Genomic DNA, 19288 nt, shown 5'->3' on the forward strand with positions numbered 1-19288 from the left:
TCCTGCCTCCGCTGTCCCCAGCCTCACCGGATAAGCAGACCCGGCAGTGGGAGCCCGGACCCGCTGGCACCCTGCCCTTGCCCCCCGAGGTCACGGCGGGTCCAGGCCCCCCACAGACTAGCCGAGACACGCCCCAGGCCAGCACCTGTCTCCCAGGACTGTGCTCCACCTCCCCCTGCCGACCTCAAGTCCACACGGCGTTTACAGGCCCACGCATGGGTGCTGTTTCCTCCGTTCCTCGTGACCGTGTTCATGGCTGGTTTTACCCTCCATTAATGACTCCCTTGTTTTCCCACCTGCGTGGCTCTGTGAGTGCTGATCATGGACCCACATGGGCGCTGGCAGCACCGAGAGGGTGTGCAGCGAGGGCCTCGGGCATCTGGCAACACCATTTCCCCGAGTGCACTCTCCGTGGGCCAGATGCCGGCGTCCACCCTGGGCTCGGCTCTGCCCCTGCGGTCCCAACACACGCTCCCTCCGACGCTGTCTGCGAGGTCCGTCTGTCCTGGGTCTTCATCCGGTGTCCATCTGCCGCTGCAAAAGCACAAAGTGCGCATCCAGTCCAGACCGGGGCGTATGGTTTCCCGAAGTCGCTTACCCCCAGTGTCTGGGGGCATCTGACGCCCCCCCGCACACCCTGTTCACCTCGGAGGTTGTCTTGCCGCCGTGGCCCATCAACCTGGAAGGAGGAGGAGAGTGTGGAGAGCAGAATTCAGTCCCACCAGAATGCTCTTGCACCTGTTATGCTTCCCACCGTGGCTGTTGAGTACAGCGCTCGGAAAGCCGTGACCCAAAATTGGTCTGGTTTGCATTGCATTTTGTGCGTTAGAGAACGAGATCACCAAAGAGCCATATCCTCCTTTCTTCCCACCCGTGTCATCCTCAGGCCAGTGTTTCCTAGTGACAAGTGTTGGTGCACTCAGCTTTACCTTCAGGTGACTCTGCACGTGTTTGTGCTACGCGGATGTAGGCACATTGGAGTCCACTGGGCTGTGTCACCCCCAGGACACTCCTGTCCGTGACCGCCCAGTGGCACCCGCACACCTGCGCGTTCTGTGTGTGCACAAACATCAAACCTCCAGTCTAGACTTGTGTCCTTGACGTGGCTCAGGTGGGATGTGTCGTGTACATATATACATAAAATTACCCTTTTGTGCTCTTACTGGACTATCAAATTCCAGTAGGTTCTAAAGATGAAGACTTCCCACGCTAGAAAGAACAAAATTTGAAAATAAAATCGATATTCTATAACTCAGGCCCTTTGTTGGACGTGAACAAAGCTTCACGGAATCTGGGTCATCCTTGGGGATCTGAGCATGCTCCCACTTGCGGACTCTAGGATTGTGCAGACTGGGCAGGGTTGCTGTCTTCCACTCAGAACTCAGTTCTGAGAACAGTCACACTCATGCTCTTTGGCACTGACCACATCACAGATCACATTGTCTAACAAATGACAGTGAACTTGTCCGTGACGAGCACGCACATCTTGTAGAGCAAACTTCTGGGTTATGAAGGCATAGAATTTACAGCAAACACATTGGAAGGAGCTTTGTGAATTGTAGGTCGCAAGCAGTCACAGTTACCCCATGATGGAGGTTTTGCTGCGCTGTCCGGAATATTCAAGGGAAAATATTTTGATGGAAAAGTTCTGAGAGGTCATGTTAAATCAGCCTTCCTGTGTCCCCACTGAGTGAGCACATTGCCTGCCGGGAGGGACCTAGCCACATAAAATGGCTAAATTAGGATTTTTTAAAAATCAGTGTGACTTTAAAAAAAAAAAAATACACATTGACCACATCAAAAGCATCAGCAAATGAAACCAGACTCAAGATTATTTGTGAATTAGGAAGCAAAACTGAGGATTGGGGTTTGGTGTCTTCCTGCATCCTGGTGACATCCTGGGTGGGCCAGCAGCGAACCGGTTGGCGGCTGAGCCTGGGTGAGCCAGCAGCTGGGCCCTGCCTGTGTGCTGTGGTTATGTTCAGGGCTGGAGGTGCAGAGAGAGTCCCAGTTGGTGCATTTCCTCCCACACTGAGGCTCATTGCTGCTTCTGTTCCTTCTGTGGGTGTGTTTATTATGAGCACGTGGATAAGCCTTCCAGTATGTGATGTGTCACTCAGTAATAATGGCTGTGAGTTGGTCTCGTTTGCTTCTGAAAGTGTCTGCACACCTGTACCTGTATGTTTTATAGATATTTTATACCTGTATGCAAAATCCACACAGAGTGCCCACCCATCTCCAAAATGAAGTCATTCAAACAGACAGATGTCCATAATTCCTGGGGACAAAAACACTATTAGCTTTTAAAAGAACATATGTCTATATTGAGAAATAAAACCAAATCTTAATTTTTTTGTAAATTTTGTTTTGGTTTTGTTTTGGGGTTTTTTGGGGAGGGGGTCTTGCGTTTGTGTGTATGTGTGTGTGTGTGTGTGTTTGTCGTTGCAAGAAAATTCATAAAAAAATGGTCATGTTATTCTGCCTTTGGCCCTGGTATTAGACCATTTGTGTCCGTGTTTTTTCTGCAAGATGGACTTCAGGTGGAATTCAGGCATATTGGAAGTAACCTTCATTTCTACAGAAGAGAAGCAGAATGTTGTTTTAAATGCCACCTTCGCTTCTCACGGGCAAACTGAACCATTCTTGTCTGCGTGTCCATGTTAGAGCAGAAGGAGGCTGGGAGTCCCCAGGACTCTCCTCAGAAGCGTGGCTGTAGCGAGTCCCGCGGCGCCCAGAAGTACCCTCCTGGCCCGATGATGCCTCTGGGTCTCGGGGCCGTGGCTGTAAAACCAAACTAGACAAACGGCCAAAGCCAGGAAGGCCCGTCTGACTCCGTTGTTCCCCATGAACCTTTCCCGTGCCGTTGCCCGTGCTGTTTCCAGCAGCAGGTGCAGGAGGTCACCTGTTGTGCCTGAGCTGTGCTGCGGGGCATGTGCGGAGACATCTGTCCTGGGCACGGTAGAGCCCCTCTCTCCTGGCAGGCGTGGGGGCTCCTTCTGCTGGGGTGCCCAGGACGGAAACCCGGCCCCTGGTCTCTCTCTTCCCTGCAGTGGAAGTGAGCACAGCGTGTGGTTGGAGAGCCCCGGGAGGGCGTGCTTGGCACCGCAAGCGCTCTGGCGGGAGGCTGGTGGTGTTTCCAGGGGGGGCACCGAGTGCCTGTCCCCAGCGCTGTGCAGCTGCCGAGACCACTCCACTTCCCTCTCTCCGTCCAGGGCACCAGCGCCTGTCCGTGACCAGCCTGCTCGTCTGCCACGGCTTGCTGATGGTCGGCACCAGCCTGGGCATCGTGGTGGCCTTGCCCGTCCCGCGTCTGCAGGGCATCCCCAAGGTGACTGGTGAGTAGACGCCCCTGCAGGCCTGCGCCTCCCGGGCCCCTGTCCCGTCCTGTGCTCTCACCAAGCCCTCCATCTCTGTCACGCTCTTGCATCCCGGGAGCTGCTTACACACTGTGAATTATTACTTTTTCTTCTTTTAGCGTACTCTGTAGACTGTTAATTTGAATCATCAGTTCCTACTTGTGTTTTTCTGCTGCTTATGTTAGTGGCCCAGGGAGAATCTTACCCCAAAAACGTTTTCATGTTCCCTTTGTTGCCACTTACTACTCTTTGGCATTTAGATACATGATTTTGCTCAATGGCAGTGGATGCTTTTTTTTTTTACATTTTATATTACAAAGAAGGAAGCTCAGCATCTGAACAAGGTTTTTTGCAATGTTGGTAGGGTTCAAATGGGTACAGTCTTTTCAGGAAGCGATTTGGCATTTTGGATCAGGAGCCTCAAAATGCTCGTGTGTCTGGAGTCAGGATTTTTCAGTTCTGAAATCTGCCTTGGGAAGCAGCTGAGTCTATGAACAAAAGCAAGATGCAAAAAAGATACTTGACACAGCATTCAGTTTTTCATAGCACAGAGTAGGGCACAACTTAAAAATTAGGGGTGAAGAGAGATTTAAGAAAATGGTTGTACTGCCATTTTAGAATATAGCGAAGCTGGTAAAAACAATGTGGAGAGCTTTGAATGATACGGAAAAACGTTACTTCTATGAGTAAAACCAGCATGTGAGGTGTCTTAAATTTTATATTGATTACATAATATCAGCCATGTGGGAAAAAAATCTCAGAGAAAAGGATTTGTAGGAAATTCACCAGAATGTTAATAAAGATTGTGTTCCTACACCATCTTCCTAATGACAACACCAGAATATTTCATGTGACTTCAGATGCCCTTCCTTCCTCAGCGAGCTGTGACTGACTATCATAAATAGGTCTGTAGTTGACATGAGTTCAAGAGCCACCTGTTAGGGTCAAGGATTCCAGTTTTGTTCATGTCTCCGTTCCTGTTTTTATGACGATCCACACATGGCACACACAGCATCGCATGTGATGAACACGTCCAGTTTCCATGGAGCTGGTGAAGGGGTCACCCTCCAGCTTCCACTGGCCCCGGCGGCGCACGCCCCTCCCCCCAACCATACAGAACCCTTCGCCTGAGTTGCATATCCTCATTCCATTGATTTTTCCCTATAGTCTTGCCAGTTTGTACCTCAAAAAACCAAATTTGTAATTTCGCTGTTTTTCCCATTTCCTAGAATTGCCTCCTAACGTAGGTATTTCTCCGTAACTCTTTTTGTTTCCACGTTATTGCCGAGAGGCGTCCTCACTGGCGCGAGAGACTGTGGCTCCCTCATGCTCGCTGGTGTAGGGGACGCCCTCGGCGTCCGCGTGTCTCACGGCGGCTGTTCAGTCTCCAGTGTTCTGTGTTGCTTGCGATGCCTCTGCGTGTGTTCGTCTGGCCGCCTCCGCTGATACCGGCCCGCGTCCTTCTGGGGGTGCACGCCAGGCGCGGAATCACTGCGCGTAGGAGACGCCTGTGCTCACCTTCCCTAGGTGACCCGGAGATGTTTTCCCCCCGCTTGTCACGTCGGGGGACGCCTCCCTCGCTGGTGTCTGAGCCTTCCTGCCCCTCCCCCCTCCCCGTACCTGCGGGGTGTGCGCTCTGTTCATGGAGGAACGGCAGCTCACCCTGGCTAAAGAATCCTGTAATTTTATCTGCTTTGGCCAAGATGGGATGAAGGTGAGGGCTCGGGTGTGTGTCAGGCTTAAAGCACTTGGTGAAAAAGGGCACACACCTGCCATGTCCCTGTCATCTCACCTGTGAAGCGCTTGGAAAGTGTAGACACCCTGTTCCCACCTGACAACATAGGGACGGGGCGTTCGGGGACGGGCAATAATCCTGTTTCAAAACAGACCTCTGGGTAGTTTCTGACATGTGCTCTTGGGTGAGGTGAGGATTTTAAAGTTAAAATCACATCACTCCTAAATTGAAAAGTCCCCCCTAAATAAATTAATTCATTAGATAGATGGATAGAAAAGTCCCCAATTTAATCAAAACAATGGAAGGAACTCATTCTAAACCCTAGAACCTTCTTATACTGAGAGATGGCAGGAAGCTGCTGGTATTTTAAGCATCTTGTGCCTAAAACAGACACATGTCTGGCACTTAATTTTTCAGTTGAGACTTAGGACAATCACATCTCTCTCTGTAGCGTGGGTGAGGGGACCCTCGCACGGGGCACAGGAGCACCGCCCCTTTACTGCTCTGAGTCCCATGTGGGCATTAGGGCTTTAGACCATCACTCTGAAAGCTTTCTGGGAATTAAGTAGAAGTCCACAAGAATGCGACCGGGCACCATCCTGGCTTTAACCTGTCCCTTGGTATCTGAGTTCTGCATGGGTTTCTGTGGTTTGGACGAGAGAGAGATGCTTGCTGATTCCTCTGTGATCCTGTCTGTTGCATGCGGTGCTCGCGGAATGACGCCCACTCAGGAAGAGGCATGGTCTCCTACCACGCGCACAACGGGCCTGTCAAGTTCCTGGTCATGGCCTCCGCCGCTGTCAGGACAGACAAGGACAAGCCTGCAGACAGCCCATCCCCCGGCGCGGAGCCCCAGGACGAAGAGCAGAAGGAGGCGCTGCCCTGCGAGGGGCCCAGCCTGAGTCCGAGCGGCGCAGACGCCATCTGGCTGGGGGACTCGCTGGGCTCCGTGACTCACCGAAGCGATTTCTCCTCGTCCTCTGGGTCGCTGACCCCCTCACAGGGCTCGGGCTCCCTGGAGCCCAGATCAGAGGAGACCATGGTCTACGACCTCCTGCGGTTCCCCAGCGTCCTGCCGAGCAGAGGGCGGCGGGCCAGGAGGGCGAAAGCCAGCTCGGTGCTGGTGGCGTGTGGGGGCCAGGGCCACCGGCGGGTGAGCAGGAAGGCCCGGCAGCAGCGCCCAGAGGAGCTGGCCTCCTCTGTCATGGTCTGGCAGATCCCCCTGCTGAACGCGTGAGTCGGGGCGTTGGCGGCCGAGGACGGCTCTCAGCTGGGTTGGGTGACCTGGCGGGCTGTAGACTGTCTACACTGGTTGAGGATGAATTAGGTCTTTGGGGAAGGCATGTGCAATATCGTTGTGGTGTCGTGGTGGTGGGTTCCTGCCGGCCCGTCCCCTCTGTCCACGCAGAGGCAGGTGCAGCTGCTGTGAGGAGGCAGCACAAGGGGGCCGTCGGGAGCTGCGGGAGGGCACCCCGCGCTCCTGACCGCCGCAGTCCACGTACACGCCCGGGGTGCCCCAGACCGACTCCTGGGCCCTGCTACCCTGAGAATTTGCAGACTGAGAACGTCTGGGAAGATATAGCCTGTTCAGTAGTATGGACACTTACTAACAATTCTTAGAATAATAACTTTACTTGATTCAGAGTCACTGCTTTTATTTATATTGTCTGTCTTTAAATTCTGGAGTAGAGTTTGTAACAATGAAGAAAGCCAGTGAACACACACCAGTCCAGTGGGTCTGCTGGACTGGTTTGCTTTCTGAAGCGAACTGGGTTTTCCAAAGTGGTACCCTGTGTGTATTGTATATTTTAACAAAGTGGTATTTTTATATTGCTTTTTTTGTCTATTAAAAATTAACAGTTAACGTTTCAGTCAATACATGATCTGTAACATTTCACAAATAATGTTTGCTTTGAACCAAAATGCTCAAAACCTCATCGACATTTGGACTCGAGCATCAACGCCAAACTCTTCCTCCCTCCTCGCGTCCAAGAGTATTGATGCCCATGTTCGAAAAGTGTGTGTTTCCCTGTTGTAGGAAATGTGCAGAGAGTGCGCTGGCCGGCTCTTTCACGGTGCTAGTCAGTGTGGCTGTGGGACGCGGGCCGAGGCGGGCAGCCCTGCCCTCAACGCGCCCCGTCCCTCAGCCGCATCTCCCACGGGCGCACAGGCTCTGCTCTGCGCTCACGAAGCCGGTGCCCATGTCCGGGTGTGCGGCTGAGCAGCGAGTCTGTGGCTCCCCACGTGGATTCATCCATCCGTGTTGTACTTACTGAGGGCTTTAAGACCGTTACTGCAGGCGTCACTGGAGGTAAATTTCTCAGCACTTTACAGATGACTAAAAATGCTAATTTTATGCCCCAGCCAAATATTTTCCAAGGTGCATATATACCCCCACCGTGAAAGTAATATCTTCCCAAGCTTCCTTACATTGTTAGTTGCTATCTTAAATCATCAATAAAGTCTTTTTATTTAAAAATACAGTATTCGAATTGCCTTTTCTTCCCCCATGAACCGTGGAGGGGCACTTACGTTCTGTTCTGGCCAGGCTCCATATTATTTGCGCTGACTGAAACCGTGGAACTTCTTGGTCTTTTTATGGGTTAAATAAAACAGAACTACTCTGATGTGAATTTTATTGAAACCTTGGTACTCAAAGGTGTTTGGTCTTCATCGATATCTCAAAAAACTCAAAACCACTAAGTTTTCTTACAGCATAAGTAAGTAAAAAACAAAACAAAACAAAACAAAAGACATGGCACCCATTGAGGTTTACACTTATTTTAGAATACCGACACATTTAGACAAATCTCCCGTGATGGCCGTATATTGTACTCACGGGTCAGAAGTCTGGCCGGGCTCTGTGCAGGGAAGGGCCTCCCTGTGGGGCCGTCACTGTCTCTGTGGTCGCTCACCTCCCAACAGAGCGCTGAGCCCCTCCTGGGCGGCAGACGGCTAGGGACAGCAGGCTGCCTGGGACCCAGGGCCACGCGGGTGTGTCTGTCCCCCCGCTTGCAAGGAGACCGGGATTCACCACCCTGCCTTGGGGCGAGGCCGGGTTCCCTTGGGCCCTCCAGCCCCGGGGCAACAGCTGGTGGGCCCGTGTGCCTCCGTGTGGGCTTGGCTGCCCGGCAGCGTCCTGGGACCAACAGTGTCTGGCCACGGGTGTGGGTGAGTTTGGGCCAGTGCTGTGCACTGGATGCATCCCCCAAAATTCATGTGTTGAAATCCTAACCTCCACGGTCGTGATGGTAGGAGGTGGGAGGTCATGAGGTCGTGAGGGTGGAGCCCCATGATGGGAGCTGCCAGCCCCTCCACCTGGTGAGGACTCAGTAAGACCTCTGCGAGCCAGGGAGGCCTCACCTGATGCTGGCTCTGCTGGGCCTTGACTCTGGACATCCAGCCCCAAGGGGTAAACTTCAGAGCAGCCCCCTGTCTTCCCCTGGGAGGGCGCTTCTCACCTCTGCAGCCTCAAGTGCTGCTGAAGTTCAGGTCCTGTGTCCAAAGGGAAACGAAACTTCCAGCAAACCAGCAGGCAGGACGGGCTGCCCCTGTGGGCAGCAACCCAGCAAGCAGAGGATGGCTCCCGCTGGGCTGGTGGCCGCTGCAGCGAGTAGCCAGGGTCCCACCGCACCAGGAGTGCGGGGCTCCCCGACGAGGCTCGTCCGGCTCCCCTGCCCTAATAAATATCCCGCTGCAGCCTCCAAGGCTGCGAGCCCGCCGATGCGCGGCCCAAGGAGCAGGGCCATCTAGAGCGGGTGGGGTGCAGCGTGCAGGCGAAGAACCCCGGTCACAGCAGGAGCAGGGCTGGCCACGCGCCTTCTCCACGTGTTGGAAGGCGGGTGCCGTGACCCCTGAAGGAACGGAGGAGTGGGGACCTGTCCTATGGGGTAAACTAAGCTGTGGGAGGCAAAAGACGCTGAGCCTGCAGGAGGGGTCTGTGCCCTTTCAGAGGAGAAGGGGTGGCATCTGGCTCCTACAAACACGGGCAGGTTGGAAGCTGGGTATCCTCGGGCAGCGCAAACAGGCCTGCAAATCTACGGAGGCCCCTGGGACTGTCCCTGGACTCTTGGGGCATTCAGCTGCCTGCTTGGCAGGGAGCCCCCGGGGTCTCAGCAGCCCCATACTTTGGGGCCCAAGCTGAGGAGGGACTCAGCTCCAGCAGCCGACCAGGGGATGAGTAACCCAGCTCAGAAGCTCAGCAGATAATGGGCTGCTGGGAAAACTTAGGGTAAGAGAAGAAGGCAAACTGCCTTCCCCCCGCCCCAGCCCTCTGACCCTCCTGCCTCAGCTCCCAGCCCCAGGCTTCTGGCTGCCCTGTGATTGCACGTGCTTGTGAATAAAGCATTGGCCAGCTTGGCCCAGACAGGAGCCGTCCCCAACCTAGCTACAGGGAGTGGGGTCCCATCTGGACGGACTTGGCATGTAGAGAGGTGGCCAGACAGAATGAGAAGAGGCCCGGCTGAATCAGGGAGCAGCTGGGTGCACCCCCAGAAGCAGCAGAACAGCAAGTCTGGAGAACTGTGATGTCCTGGAGTGTTTCGGAGATGGGAAATGCGCAGACCTTGTCCTGAGGCCAAAGAATTGTTCAGTGTAGCGGGACTCATCTGGGAGGGCGCCCTGGGGGGTGACATCAGGCCTCCCGTGGTGGGGGGGCGTGTCCTGGTGCCCTTGAGGATGAGAGCCACACGGGGTGGTGAGAAGGCCTTTCTACAGCTGTCCTCTGCTTCTGCCCTCCATACCCTCCACACTCTCACTTCCTGCCCCCCATCCTGGTCAGGGCGCCCCACCTCCTGCCCCCCTTCCTGGTCAGGGCGCCCCACCTCCTGCCCCCCTTCCTGGTCAGGGCGCCCCACCTCCTGCCCCCCTTCCTGGTCAGGGCGCCCCACCTCCTGCCCCCCTTCCTGGTCAGGGCGCCCCACCTCCTGCCCCCCATCCTGGTCAGGGCGCCCCACCTCCTGCCCCCCTTCCTGGTCAGGGCGCCCCACCTCCTGCCCCCCTTCCTGGTCAGGGCGCCCCACCTCCTGCCCCCCTTCCTGGTCAGGGCGTCCCACCTCCTCCTGTCTCCGCCCCTGGCCCCTTGTCAGGGGGCAGCTGGTGGGGGTTGGCTGGATCAGACCCCACCCCACGCTGACCTGCAGATGTTCCAGAGCCCCTGCAGGGACCCAGTTTTGACTTGACTTGATCCGCTCGGGCTGTTCCCCCATGGCCTCCTGCGTCTGCCCCTTTGGCTGAGAGCACAGTCTTTTCTGCAGTCTGAGCCTTCGGGGACGCGTGTTTCTGAGATCACCGTTTCCTCTGCAGCCCTGCTTCAGACCGGGGCCCTGCAAAAAGTCCCTGTTCCGGCAGAGAGACGAAATGTCCTAAGAGCCGGGCCGGGCCCACTGCTGCCCCGTGAGCCCCGAGGCCAGGAAACCAGCCGCTGCACAGTGGAAGAGCCACGCCTGCCACGAAAGCCGGGATGAGGCCTCCCGTCAGGGGCCCGCTTCCTGGCTCTGTGAACCCCAGGCCTGCGGGCTTGCTTCCAGCGGGGCTGCTTGGTACTTTGCCACAGCGCAGCCCACATCAAGACGGAAGGCCTTCCCCTGGGCAGGAATGGGTGACTTGCTTCTCTTTTTGCAGTATTTCTGACCAGCTGTAGAGAAATGGAATTTTTGCAAATGGAGTCATCCTGTTTGATTTTCTAAATCATGTCCTAAAGCATCTTCTGTCAATCAGTATTTTGTACATTCAGTTTGGAAAGCGTGTCCCAGATCCAGAGGAAAGTGGGATCACCTCTAGCCAGTTTTGTCACCCGTAAAATGGACATCATTTAAGCCCTAGAGAACTTGCAGGTTTTTGGCAACTTTCGGATTTTATGGGCACGAAAATGCTTCCTAAAACTGGGTTTTTCTATGGGTACGTGGTTTGGGAGTCGCTGACGTCACCACTGAGTAGAACCTTCTGTTACACGTTTTACCCTGCAGGTGTCCTGAGGGAGGCAGACGGTGTGCACGCTGTACCCATTGCACTTACTGTCGCTGAAGAAGCCTGGCTGTTGGAGGACACGAGCCAAAGACCCCGTGTTTGGACTGTTTCTAGGCAACTGCCCTTCCACACCCCGTGTATGGGTTCTGATTCAGGGCACGGAGCACTTCTTGCTCTCCAGACCCCTTGTCTTTCACGCCCCCCAGCAGCCCCCGTGCACACTCAGGCACGCACCCTCCGGGCTTGCACACCCCCCTCCATGCTGGTGTGCTTGCCTGCCTGCAAGGGGCTGTTGGGGCAGTGTTTATTCGGGTGGAAGAAGACGAGACAGCAGGCCAGGGCTGCCCCTCTGCTGGGGTCTGGCAGCACTGTGTTTTCGGCTGCCTCTCTCCAAAGAGACTCGGAGAGAATTAACCCTTGAAAAGCAGGTTGGTGACTCTTTGGTGTCTGACAGCTTGTGTTGGCTTGAAGGCACATTTCTGCAGCCTCTTCATGGCCTGAGAATACCACGCGGGTCCTTCCCGGTGGATCCAGGTGCGTCCCCCGCCCCCCGGACCCGCAGCAGGTGGGTCATCCCCTTGTTCCTCCTCCGAAGGTGCCGAGCCCTGGGTTCCCAGCGAGAAAGTGCAGAGCCAGGGCAGGAAGCGGGGGGGCCGTCATCTTTGGCACCTGTCCCATGAGGGCTGTGAGCTCTGCCGACCTCGCACGATGACCGGACGTCCACACGTGCGTCTCGGAGCTGTCCTGCTGCCCCAGCACGGCGTCTGCACGCTCCATGCCGATCTGAGTGGAACTCTGTTGGAGTGATGTCTCACCGCGCCCCTGTGGGCAGAGCATGTGGACACAGCTCTGGGGTTTCATAACGCCAACCGCCGTGTGAGGAAGACGGTCTAGATCCCGCTGTGCTCAGAGAGCTCAGGTGTCTGGCCAAAGGGGACATGGCGAGGAGCAGCAGAAGCTGGTGGCCGGTGACCCACAGCCAGACTGGAGTCGGCCCACATCCAGGACCAGAATTGCCTGGCACTGGGATGGCCGGGGGTGGGGGGGGGAGCTTCAGGGAAGGAGGGGGAGGTGCCGGTCCTTGGCTGGGGCTCGGCGCGGCCGGGATTGTGTAACCCGGGCTGCCTGGAGCCCGGCCAGGCTGCGGAGCAGAGACACAGAAGGGCTGGAGGCAAAACCACAGAGAAACTGCCCACAGAAATCAGAGGTTTTCCGTGATTTAGGAACTTTCTCCTCGGTGGTGGCTGTGAACTGCTAGGCATAACTCATCACCCCGAAGAGTGGCTTGCTGGCTGGAGATTTCTACCAGGTCGTCTCCAGCTAAGGTCCAGCAGGTTCCCACAGACCACCCTGTGTGGAGCGTGGCCGCTGAGGCCCGGAGAACTAGCTGCCTTCTGGGAGGACAAGCAAACATACGGCCGGTGCAGTGTTCCAGAATGCCGCGTGATGGTTGAGGCAAAGCCCAGGGAGGCGGTGGTGAGTGTGGGGGAGGGGCGTGAGGAGGAGGGCAGATCCAAGATGCTGGTGGAGGAGGGGGTGTGCCCTGGGTCCCCACGGGTCCTGCCTCGGTACAGCAGCTGCATGCAGAGCTGGGGGGGCACCCCGGGAAGTGAGGGCACAGGAATCTGAAGCGACCAGTAAAGCGGTCCCCCCCGAGGCTGACAGGTGAATTCTCCGAGGTTTTGAGGTGCAGGGGTGTGGTGCGTGGCTTGCACGCTCGCATGCAGAGAGAAAGCACCGTGCGCCTTGTTCCAGGTAGGTGAGTAATGGAGGAGTTATTTATTTTTTTCTGCTTATCAAAAAATCATTGCTTGCTTTTGTTGTTGTTGTTGTTTCTGTGGTGTCCAATGTGTGGGATTCCTATCCCATGGTCTCTGGTTCAGTGGTTCTCCACCAGGGGCGATTAGCCCGCCCCCCAGGGACGTTTGGCAACGTCTGGAGACATGTTCATTGTCGTTAGCTTTGGGGGGCAATCACAGGAGTGGACGGGGCAGCAGTCTGGCAGGGACCAGGGACGCTGCTGGACGCCCCCGGTGGGTGGGACAGCCCCTCCTCAGCTGTGCCGTGGCTGAAACACCAGGTCTCCATGTTCTTCCACTCCCCTGGAGATCAGTTGCTTGATTTCTTTCTTGGGTGGGCACATACGGGATTCCTGCTCTGTTCTCAGAGGTCCCGGTCTCCTTACTGCATCTGTCGGTCTTCAGCGCTGTTGTTCTAATTTGAACATAAAAATATCTTGTTTGGGGTGGGGCCTGGGTGGCTCAGTCAGTTACGCACGGGACTCTTGACTCAGCTCGTGATCTCAGCATTGTGAGATCGAGCCCCGTACCGGGCTCCGTGCCGGGTGTGGAGCCTGCTGGGGGTTCTCTCTCTCTCTCGCTCTCCCTCTGCCCCCCATACCCCAGCTCATGCTCGTGCTCACGCACTCTCTCGCGCTTTAAAAAAATAAAAATTAAAACGTTAAAAAACATTGAAAAATACCTCGTTTAGGTCCCAACAGGGAACTCTTGATACAGACTAACAGGTGTGAACAATTAGCCCATTTAAGCAAGACATAATATAGTGGTGAATTTATAGAAAAGAGTGGATTTGGATTTGTACTCAGCCGAGAGAGAAAGAGAAACTCCTGCTGGCCACACCCCGTTTTAGGCACGTTCCACAGACGCACATCCAGATTTACACAAGTGGTAAGTTTGGGCTTGGTCTCCCACAGAGTCAGAGATTCGCGACTGACTCCACTACGGAATTCCTCAAGGGACAGAATTTCTTTAGACAAGGATCCACAGGCTGGGTTTTGTGGATCCCTAGGGGCCGTGGTTGACCATCAGGGGCTATGAATTTCCAGGAAGAATATGCAACTGGTGTGCTGGGTGGTGTGTGTGTGTGTGTGTGTGTGTGTGTGTGTGTGTGTGCGCATTTCCTGCCCCAGGAAAAAGCTCACACATTCCTTCTGTCCAAATTAGTGACCAGAAAATTATTGGAAGCCACCCTCCTGGTTTGTGTCTGCACTCTGAAACTTCTTTTCACTTCTAAGAAATAACAGACGAGGGGTTAAAACCAGAGGCTTTGAAATTCAAGATTTTATTTATTTATTTTTATTTGTCAAAGAGAGAGAGCGAGCACAAGCAGGGGGAGCGGCAGAGGGAGAAGCAGGGTTCCCGCAGAGCAGGGAGCCTCATGTGGGGCTGGATCCCAGGACCCTGGATCATGATAGGCAGACGCTACACCGACTGAGCCCCCCAGATGTGCCAGAGGCTTTGAAAGTCAAATGGGAGCTTTACCACTTAGGTTTGCTAAACGTCCAACTTTGGGCGAATTACGTCTTTGAGCCTCATTTCTGTCATGTGTGAAATGGACTTAGTTCCTGCCTCACAAGGGCGAGAGGATTTAATTGAAGTGATGGGTGACGGTCTCCCTCGGTGCTGGGCATGCGGTCGGTGTGCAGTAGGCTGCCGCTGTTGCTGAAGGATTCTCTTTCCCTCTGGACCTCCGTGTCCGTTGTGTGGTCCTGCCATCCGTGAATATTCTGGCGATCCCACGATTTTCCCACTTCTGGTCGGATAGGTTCATTCTCCCAACAAGGACGTGCTTGCCTGCAGTGGGCGCCGGCTGGGAGCTGCCCACGCGGCCGGGATGGAGGCTGCTGTCCGCGCTGTGCGGGGTGGCTATGTGGCTCTCGCCCATCCCAGCGTGCTGGTGGCGGGCTGAGTCACGGCCCCCACAGATGGCCACGTCCTTAGCTCCCGTGAATGTGTTTCCATAACGTGGCCAAAGGGACTTAGCAGAGACTAAATTAAGGATCCTGGGATGCAGGGACGAGCCCGGATCATCGGGGCCCAGGCACCGTCGCAAGGGTTCTTGCAGGGGAGAGACAGGCGGGTCAGAGAAGCAGACGGGCCCGGGAGGGGCTGCAGGGGTCCGGCGCTGGCCGCGAAGGTGGAGGAAGGGGCTTCCGCAGGCGGGAAACGCGAGCGAACAGGTTCTCCCCTTGAGTCTCCAGAAGGAACCGGCCCTACCAACGTCTTGATTTCAGCCCAGCGAGGCCCGGGTCGGGTTTCCCACCTGCAGAACTGTAAGAAATGAATTAGTATTGTCTGGTGCCACCCATTTTCTGGCGATTCGTCATATCAGCCACGGGGACCCCATACAGTCTTGTGGGTTAGACACACAGGTGTTTATCACGTGGGACTAGACCCGACAGAGGCGCGATCCGACGGGCCTCCACACTGGGGTCTCTGAGAAGGCTTCAATGTTCCCTTTTCACTGTGGGGGCCATAAAAGACTTCCAGGGTGAAGGGGAGGCAGCACAGGAAAGCAGAGTCCAAAGGGTCTTCTTACCACGGGAAGGAGGGGACCAGGAGGCGGTTCCTTCAGGCACACAGCCCGCTGTTGGCGCCGGGCGACTGCCAGCCCCACGCACCTGCCGCCTGCACGTGTCCCAGCAGCTTCTCCAGTGCGCTCTCTGTCCGAAAATCACTCCAGCGCCACCTGACCCAGGAGGGCTCCCCGATGGCCTGGCCTCCGCTTTCTCCCAGCTCCTGGTCTGGGACCCACTCCCTGGCTTCCTGTTCTGTCCTGTCTGCTTCACCTGCTCAGAGCAGGTGGTGGGAGGGGCGAGGGTGACCTGGTCTCAGTAGGGGGCTCTGAGAGCTCCAGCCCCACCCCACCCAGGGGTTCCCACAGCGCACCTGCAGCCTGGGGGTTTCCAGCATCCAAGGACTCAGCACAGGTAAGGACAGACCCCAAACGCAGGCCCCTTGACCCCCGGCCAGAGGCCTTGTGGACATGACACGTTGCTGTTCTCCAAGGCAGCTGAGGTTCGGTTCGGGAGGCATACCCGGCTCTCGGATCCCCCGGCCTGCTCCGCAACCCGACCCTGTACGCTCGCACAGTCCTGCAAGGTGAGGGTGGTAAATCCCGGGGAGCCGGCACCATCCCTTCGGAACGCACCCTCCTACGACGCTCCCTGTCCCTGCAGAGGCCCGAGGCCCAGGGCCCGAACCTGTGGCCGGGCAGGGAGGAGCAGGGGGCTCCGCGGAGAGGCCTTGCTTGGCAGGGGAGAGGAGACAGTTGGAAACAAGGGCATGGTCAAGCCCTGGGATGTCCAACAGAGTCTCTGTGGGACTCATTCCCTAAACAGACCCGTCCGAGGTAATCACATGCAGCTGGTTTTTGTTTTTTGGTTTTTGTTTTTTCAGTTCTAAGAGCAAAACAATACACTTTCAAGGGGAAATAAAAGGCACAAAGAACAAAACAGTCAGGCAGAGCTGATTCTGGAGATAGGTGGTGTATGTCTTGAGGAAGACATACACTTTCTCTGAGGGGCCTGCTATGCACTGAAGGTCTGGACCCCCAAATTCTGGGGGCCTGGTTGAAGCCCTAACCCTAGCAGGGCGGCACCTGGAGAGGGGTCTTTGGGGGGCAAGCAGGGGCGAATGAGGGTCATGAGGGTGGGGCCCGGACTGGGGTGAGTGTTCTTATCAGAGGAGGAGACCCCAGAGCTCGCTCTCGGCCATGTGAGGACACAGCCAAGGACCCCCCTGTCCCAAGCGCCAACCTGCCGCACCCCGATGACCCTGGACGTCCCAGCCCCCAGACGTGGGAGAAGTGAAGGAAGGAAGCATGGTGGTATTGTTATGGCAGCCGGGCTGACTAAGGCAGGGCGGGAGAGAAATGCGCGGCTACAGTCCGCAGACAAGCTGGGAGCGGGTCCCTGCGCCCGAAACCCAGCGGGCAGGGTGGGGACAGACCCCCCAACCAGCGGCTTTGGGAGCTTGCTGCCACCCAGCAGCAGAGAATGGGCAAAGACATCGAGGAAAGGAGGTAGAACAGGCCTCCGACTTGAGGCGCAGGTGGGGGCGCTGAGGGGGCCTGGGGTGCGTCCGGGGGAAGGGCTGCACAGGTGTGGGGGGGCCCAGGTAACGCAGCCTGTCGTGCGCTGACATTCCAGCACCAGACCTTTGTCTGAGGGCTTCAGGAGGCGCCCAGCGCGGTCTTGCTGGAAGGGTCCAGAGGCAAGTACGTTCTGACGATTCTGGGTGCTTTCCCAGGGGGTCCCCTCCCACGGAGGCTCCAGAGCGGGACCCTACCGGGTGCCCGGGGTGGGGAGACCCAGCAGGAAGCAGAGGCCCCTCAGGAGGAAGCAGGTGGAGCTGGAAAGGGTGGTGGCCAGCCCCAGCTCAGCCTGCCCCTCCCCTGCCCTCTGGCTGCCTGGATCTTCGGCTGCAGAACAAAACAGCGCGGAGAGGGGGGTGGGGCAGCCAGGAAGAGGGGGGTACCCTCCCCACGCGGTCTCCCCACCCCTGCTGCCTGCTTCCCGGGAGGCTGAGAGCAGAAGCTGGGGCGGAGGGAAGCAGCAGGGTCCAGGACCTTTGTCAACTTAAAATCAGGAGCATCCCCACGTCCCGGGAGGCTGAGGTTTCAAATAGGCCATCCAGGTCTGGTTTCCTGGCACCCACTGGCACCCACTGGCATCCCAGCAGGCAGCAGGAAAGAGCCGTCTGGCGGCAGGCTGTTGGATTCTGCGTAGATTTACTGGAGATAGTTCAGAGCCCATGCTCACACGTTCCTCCCCTGGCCCCAGACTGATTTTTCACAAGTGCATTGCCTGATTCCACAATAGGACATCGTCTGGCAAGACGGTGGACAGGACAGTTCCACCCGCGGCCAGCCTGGGTGCTGTGGTCTTGGGCTTCTCAAGGACAAGCCGACGGCCCGCTCATCCGCAGATGGGGCCTGTGGGGGGCAGGAGGGACAGCCTGGGCCACGGCCGCCTCCCAGGCCCCTCGCCGGACCCGGAGTGCGGAGCTCGAGTGCCCGTTTAGCTTCATAGGAAGGAAGTGGCTTCGTATTTGTATGTCGTTTCTAAATCCTCTTTTCTCTACCAATTCATTTCTACTGGATTTTGGAAAGGCCAGTCCACAATCAATTACAAATAAGAACAATAACCACAAAAAACCCTGATTCCTCACGGCAGACAGTTTGAAAGGCACTGTTTTTCAAAGAGGACACAAAACCTTTGTCTTAGTTTCCCAGGGCTGCTGTGAAGAAGCACCACATGGGGGGGGGGGGGGGCTGAGAAAACAGAGATTGATGCTCCCGCGGTCCCGAGGCCAGGCTGCAATCCCTGTGTCATGGGGCCACGCTGTCTGAGGGCTGGCAGAGGACCTGTGCCCCTGGCGTTTCCAGCATCCCTGGCATCCATCTTTCCGGTCTGTGTCTGTCTCCACTCGCTTGCTCTGTGCCCGTCCACACCTGTGACTGAACCTCCTCCTGGAAGGACACTCGTCGTGCACTAGGGCCCACCCTAATGGCCTCCTGTTAAGTTGGCTTCCTTCAGAAAGACCCAGATCCAAATAGAGTCACATTCTGAGATACTGAGGGGTTAGGACTCCAGCATATCTCTATGGGGGGTGGGGGACACATTTTAGCCCATAAGAACCTTTAAGTTGGGGTTTATTGTTTAAAGTGTCCTTTTTTTAAAAAAATATTTTATTTATTTGACAGAGAGCACGTGTGCGCATATGCGCACAAGCAGGGGGAGTGGGAGAGGGAGAAGCAGACTCCTGCGGAGCAGGGAGCCCGATGCGGGGCTCGATCCCAGGACCCTGAGATTATGACCTGAGCTGAAGGCAGAGGCTTTACCAACTGAGCCACCCAGGCGCCCTGGAAAAAGTGTCCGTATTTACTTTACACTTTTGAGGATTTACTAATTAGACCTTTACTATGTAAAAAGAACTTGAAAAAATAAGACATTTTTTCCTGTCTGGAAAGTTCCCCCAGGCCCATGGTCTGAAGTAGGAGCGTTGAGCAGAGTGGTTCTGAGGGCAGGACTCGTCCCCACATTGCATGGCCAGCACGCACCCCACCACTGATCTCGGGCGACTCATGCCGATGCAAGAGGGCAGTTTGAGCTCCAAAAGTGAATCTTGAACTCAGCACAAAGTATTTCAGGGGTTGGGGTGGAAATCAATGTGGTAGGATGGAGCTATTAAGATGGGCTAGGAAACCAATTTTATTTTTTAACACACTGATTCCTGTTAGGTGAAGTATGGTGTTTGTGCTCATCAACCTTGTTGATTTTTACTCTGAAGATTGGATTCGTTCATTCGAGAAGACAGTGCTTCGTTGTGAATATGAGGAAGGGCTTTGGGGCTGGACAGGATTAGAACCCCTGCTCCACCTCACATAAAATGAAAGAGTTACAGGGGCGCCTGGGTGGCTCAGGCGT

The 19288-nt window shown here is 55.8% G+C and overlaps 1 protein-coding gene across 1 annotated transcript in view; it reads left to right on the forward strand.

Moving 5' to 3' along the window:
* Window positions 1–7542, forward strand: part of ARHGEF10 (Rho guanine nucleotide exchange factor 10) — an 86477-nt gene extending 78935 nt beyond the window's left edge. The window contains exons 26-27 of the mRNA XM_088020893.1: window positions 3213–3335; window positions 5823–7542. Of these exons, the coding sequence (XP_087877019.1) occupies window positions 3213–3335; window positions 5823–6328 (629 nt within the window). The 3' untranslated portion in view covers window positions 6329–7542. The remainder of the gene's footprint in view (window positions 1–3212; window positions 3336–5822) is intronic.
* The last annotated feature ends 11746 nt before the right edge of the window (window positions 7543–19288 follow it).

The sequence above is a fragment of the Eumetopias jubatus genome, unplaced genomic scaffold, assembly GCF_037043125.1.
Source record: "Eumetopias jubatus isolate StellerSeaLion01/CBP00866 unplaced genomic scaffold, mEumJub1_p1.0 scaffold_2, whole genome shotgun sequence".
NCBI lineage: Eukaryota > Metazoa > Chordata > Mammalia > Carnivora > Otariidae > Eumetopias > Eumetopias jubatus.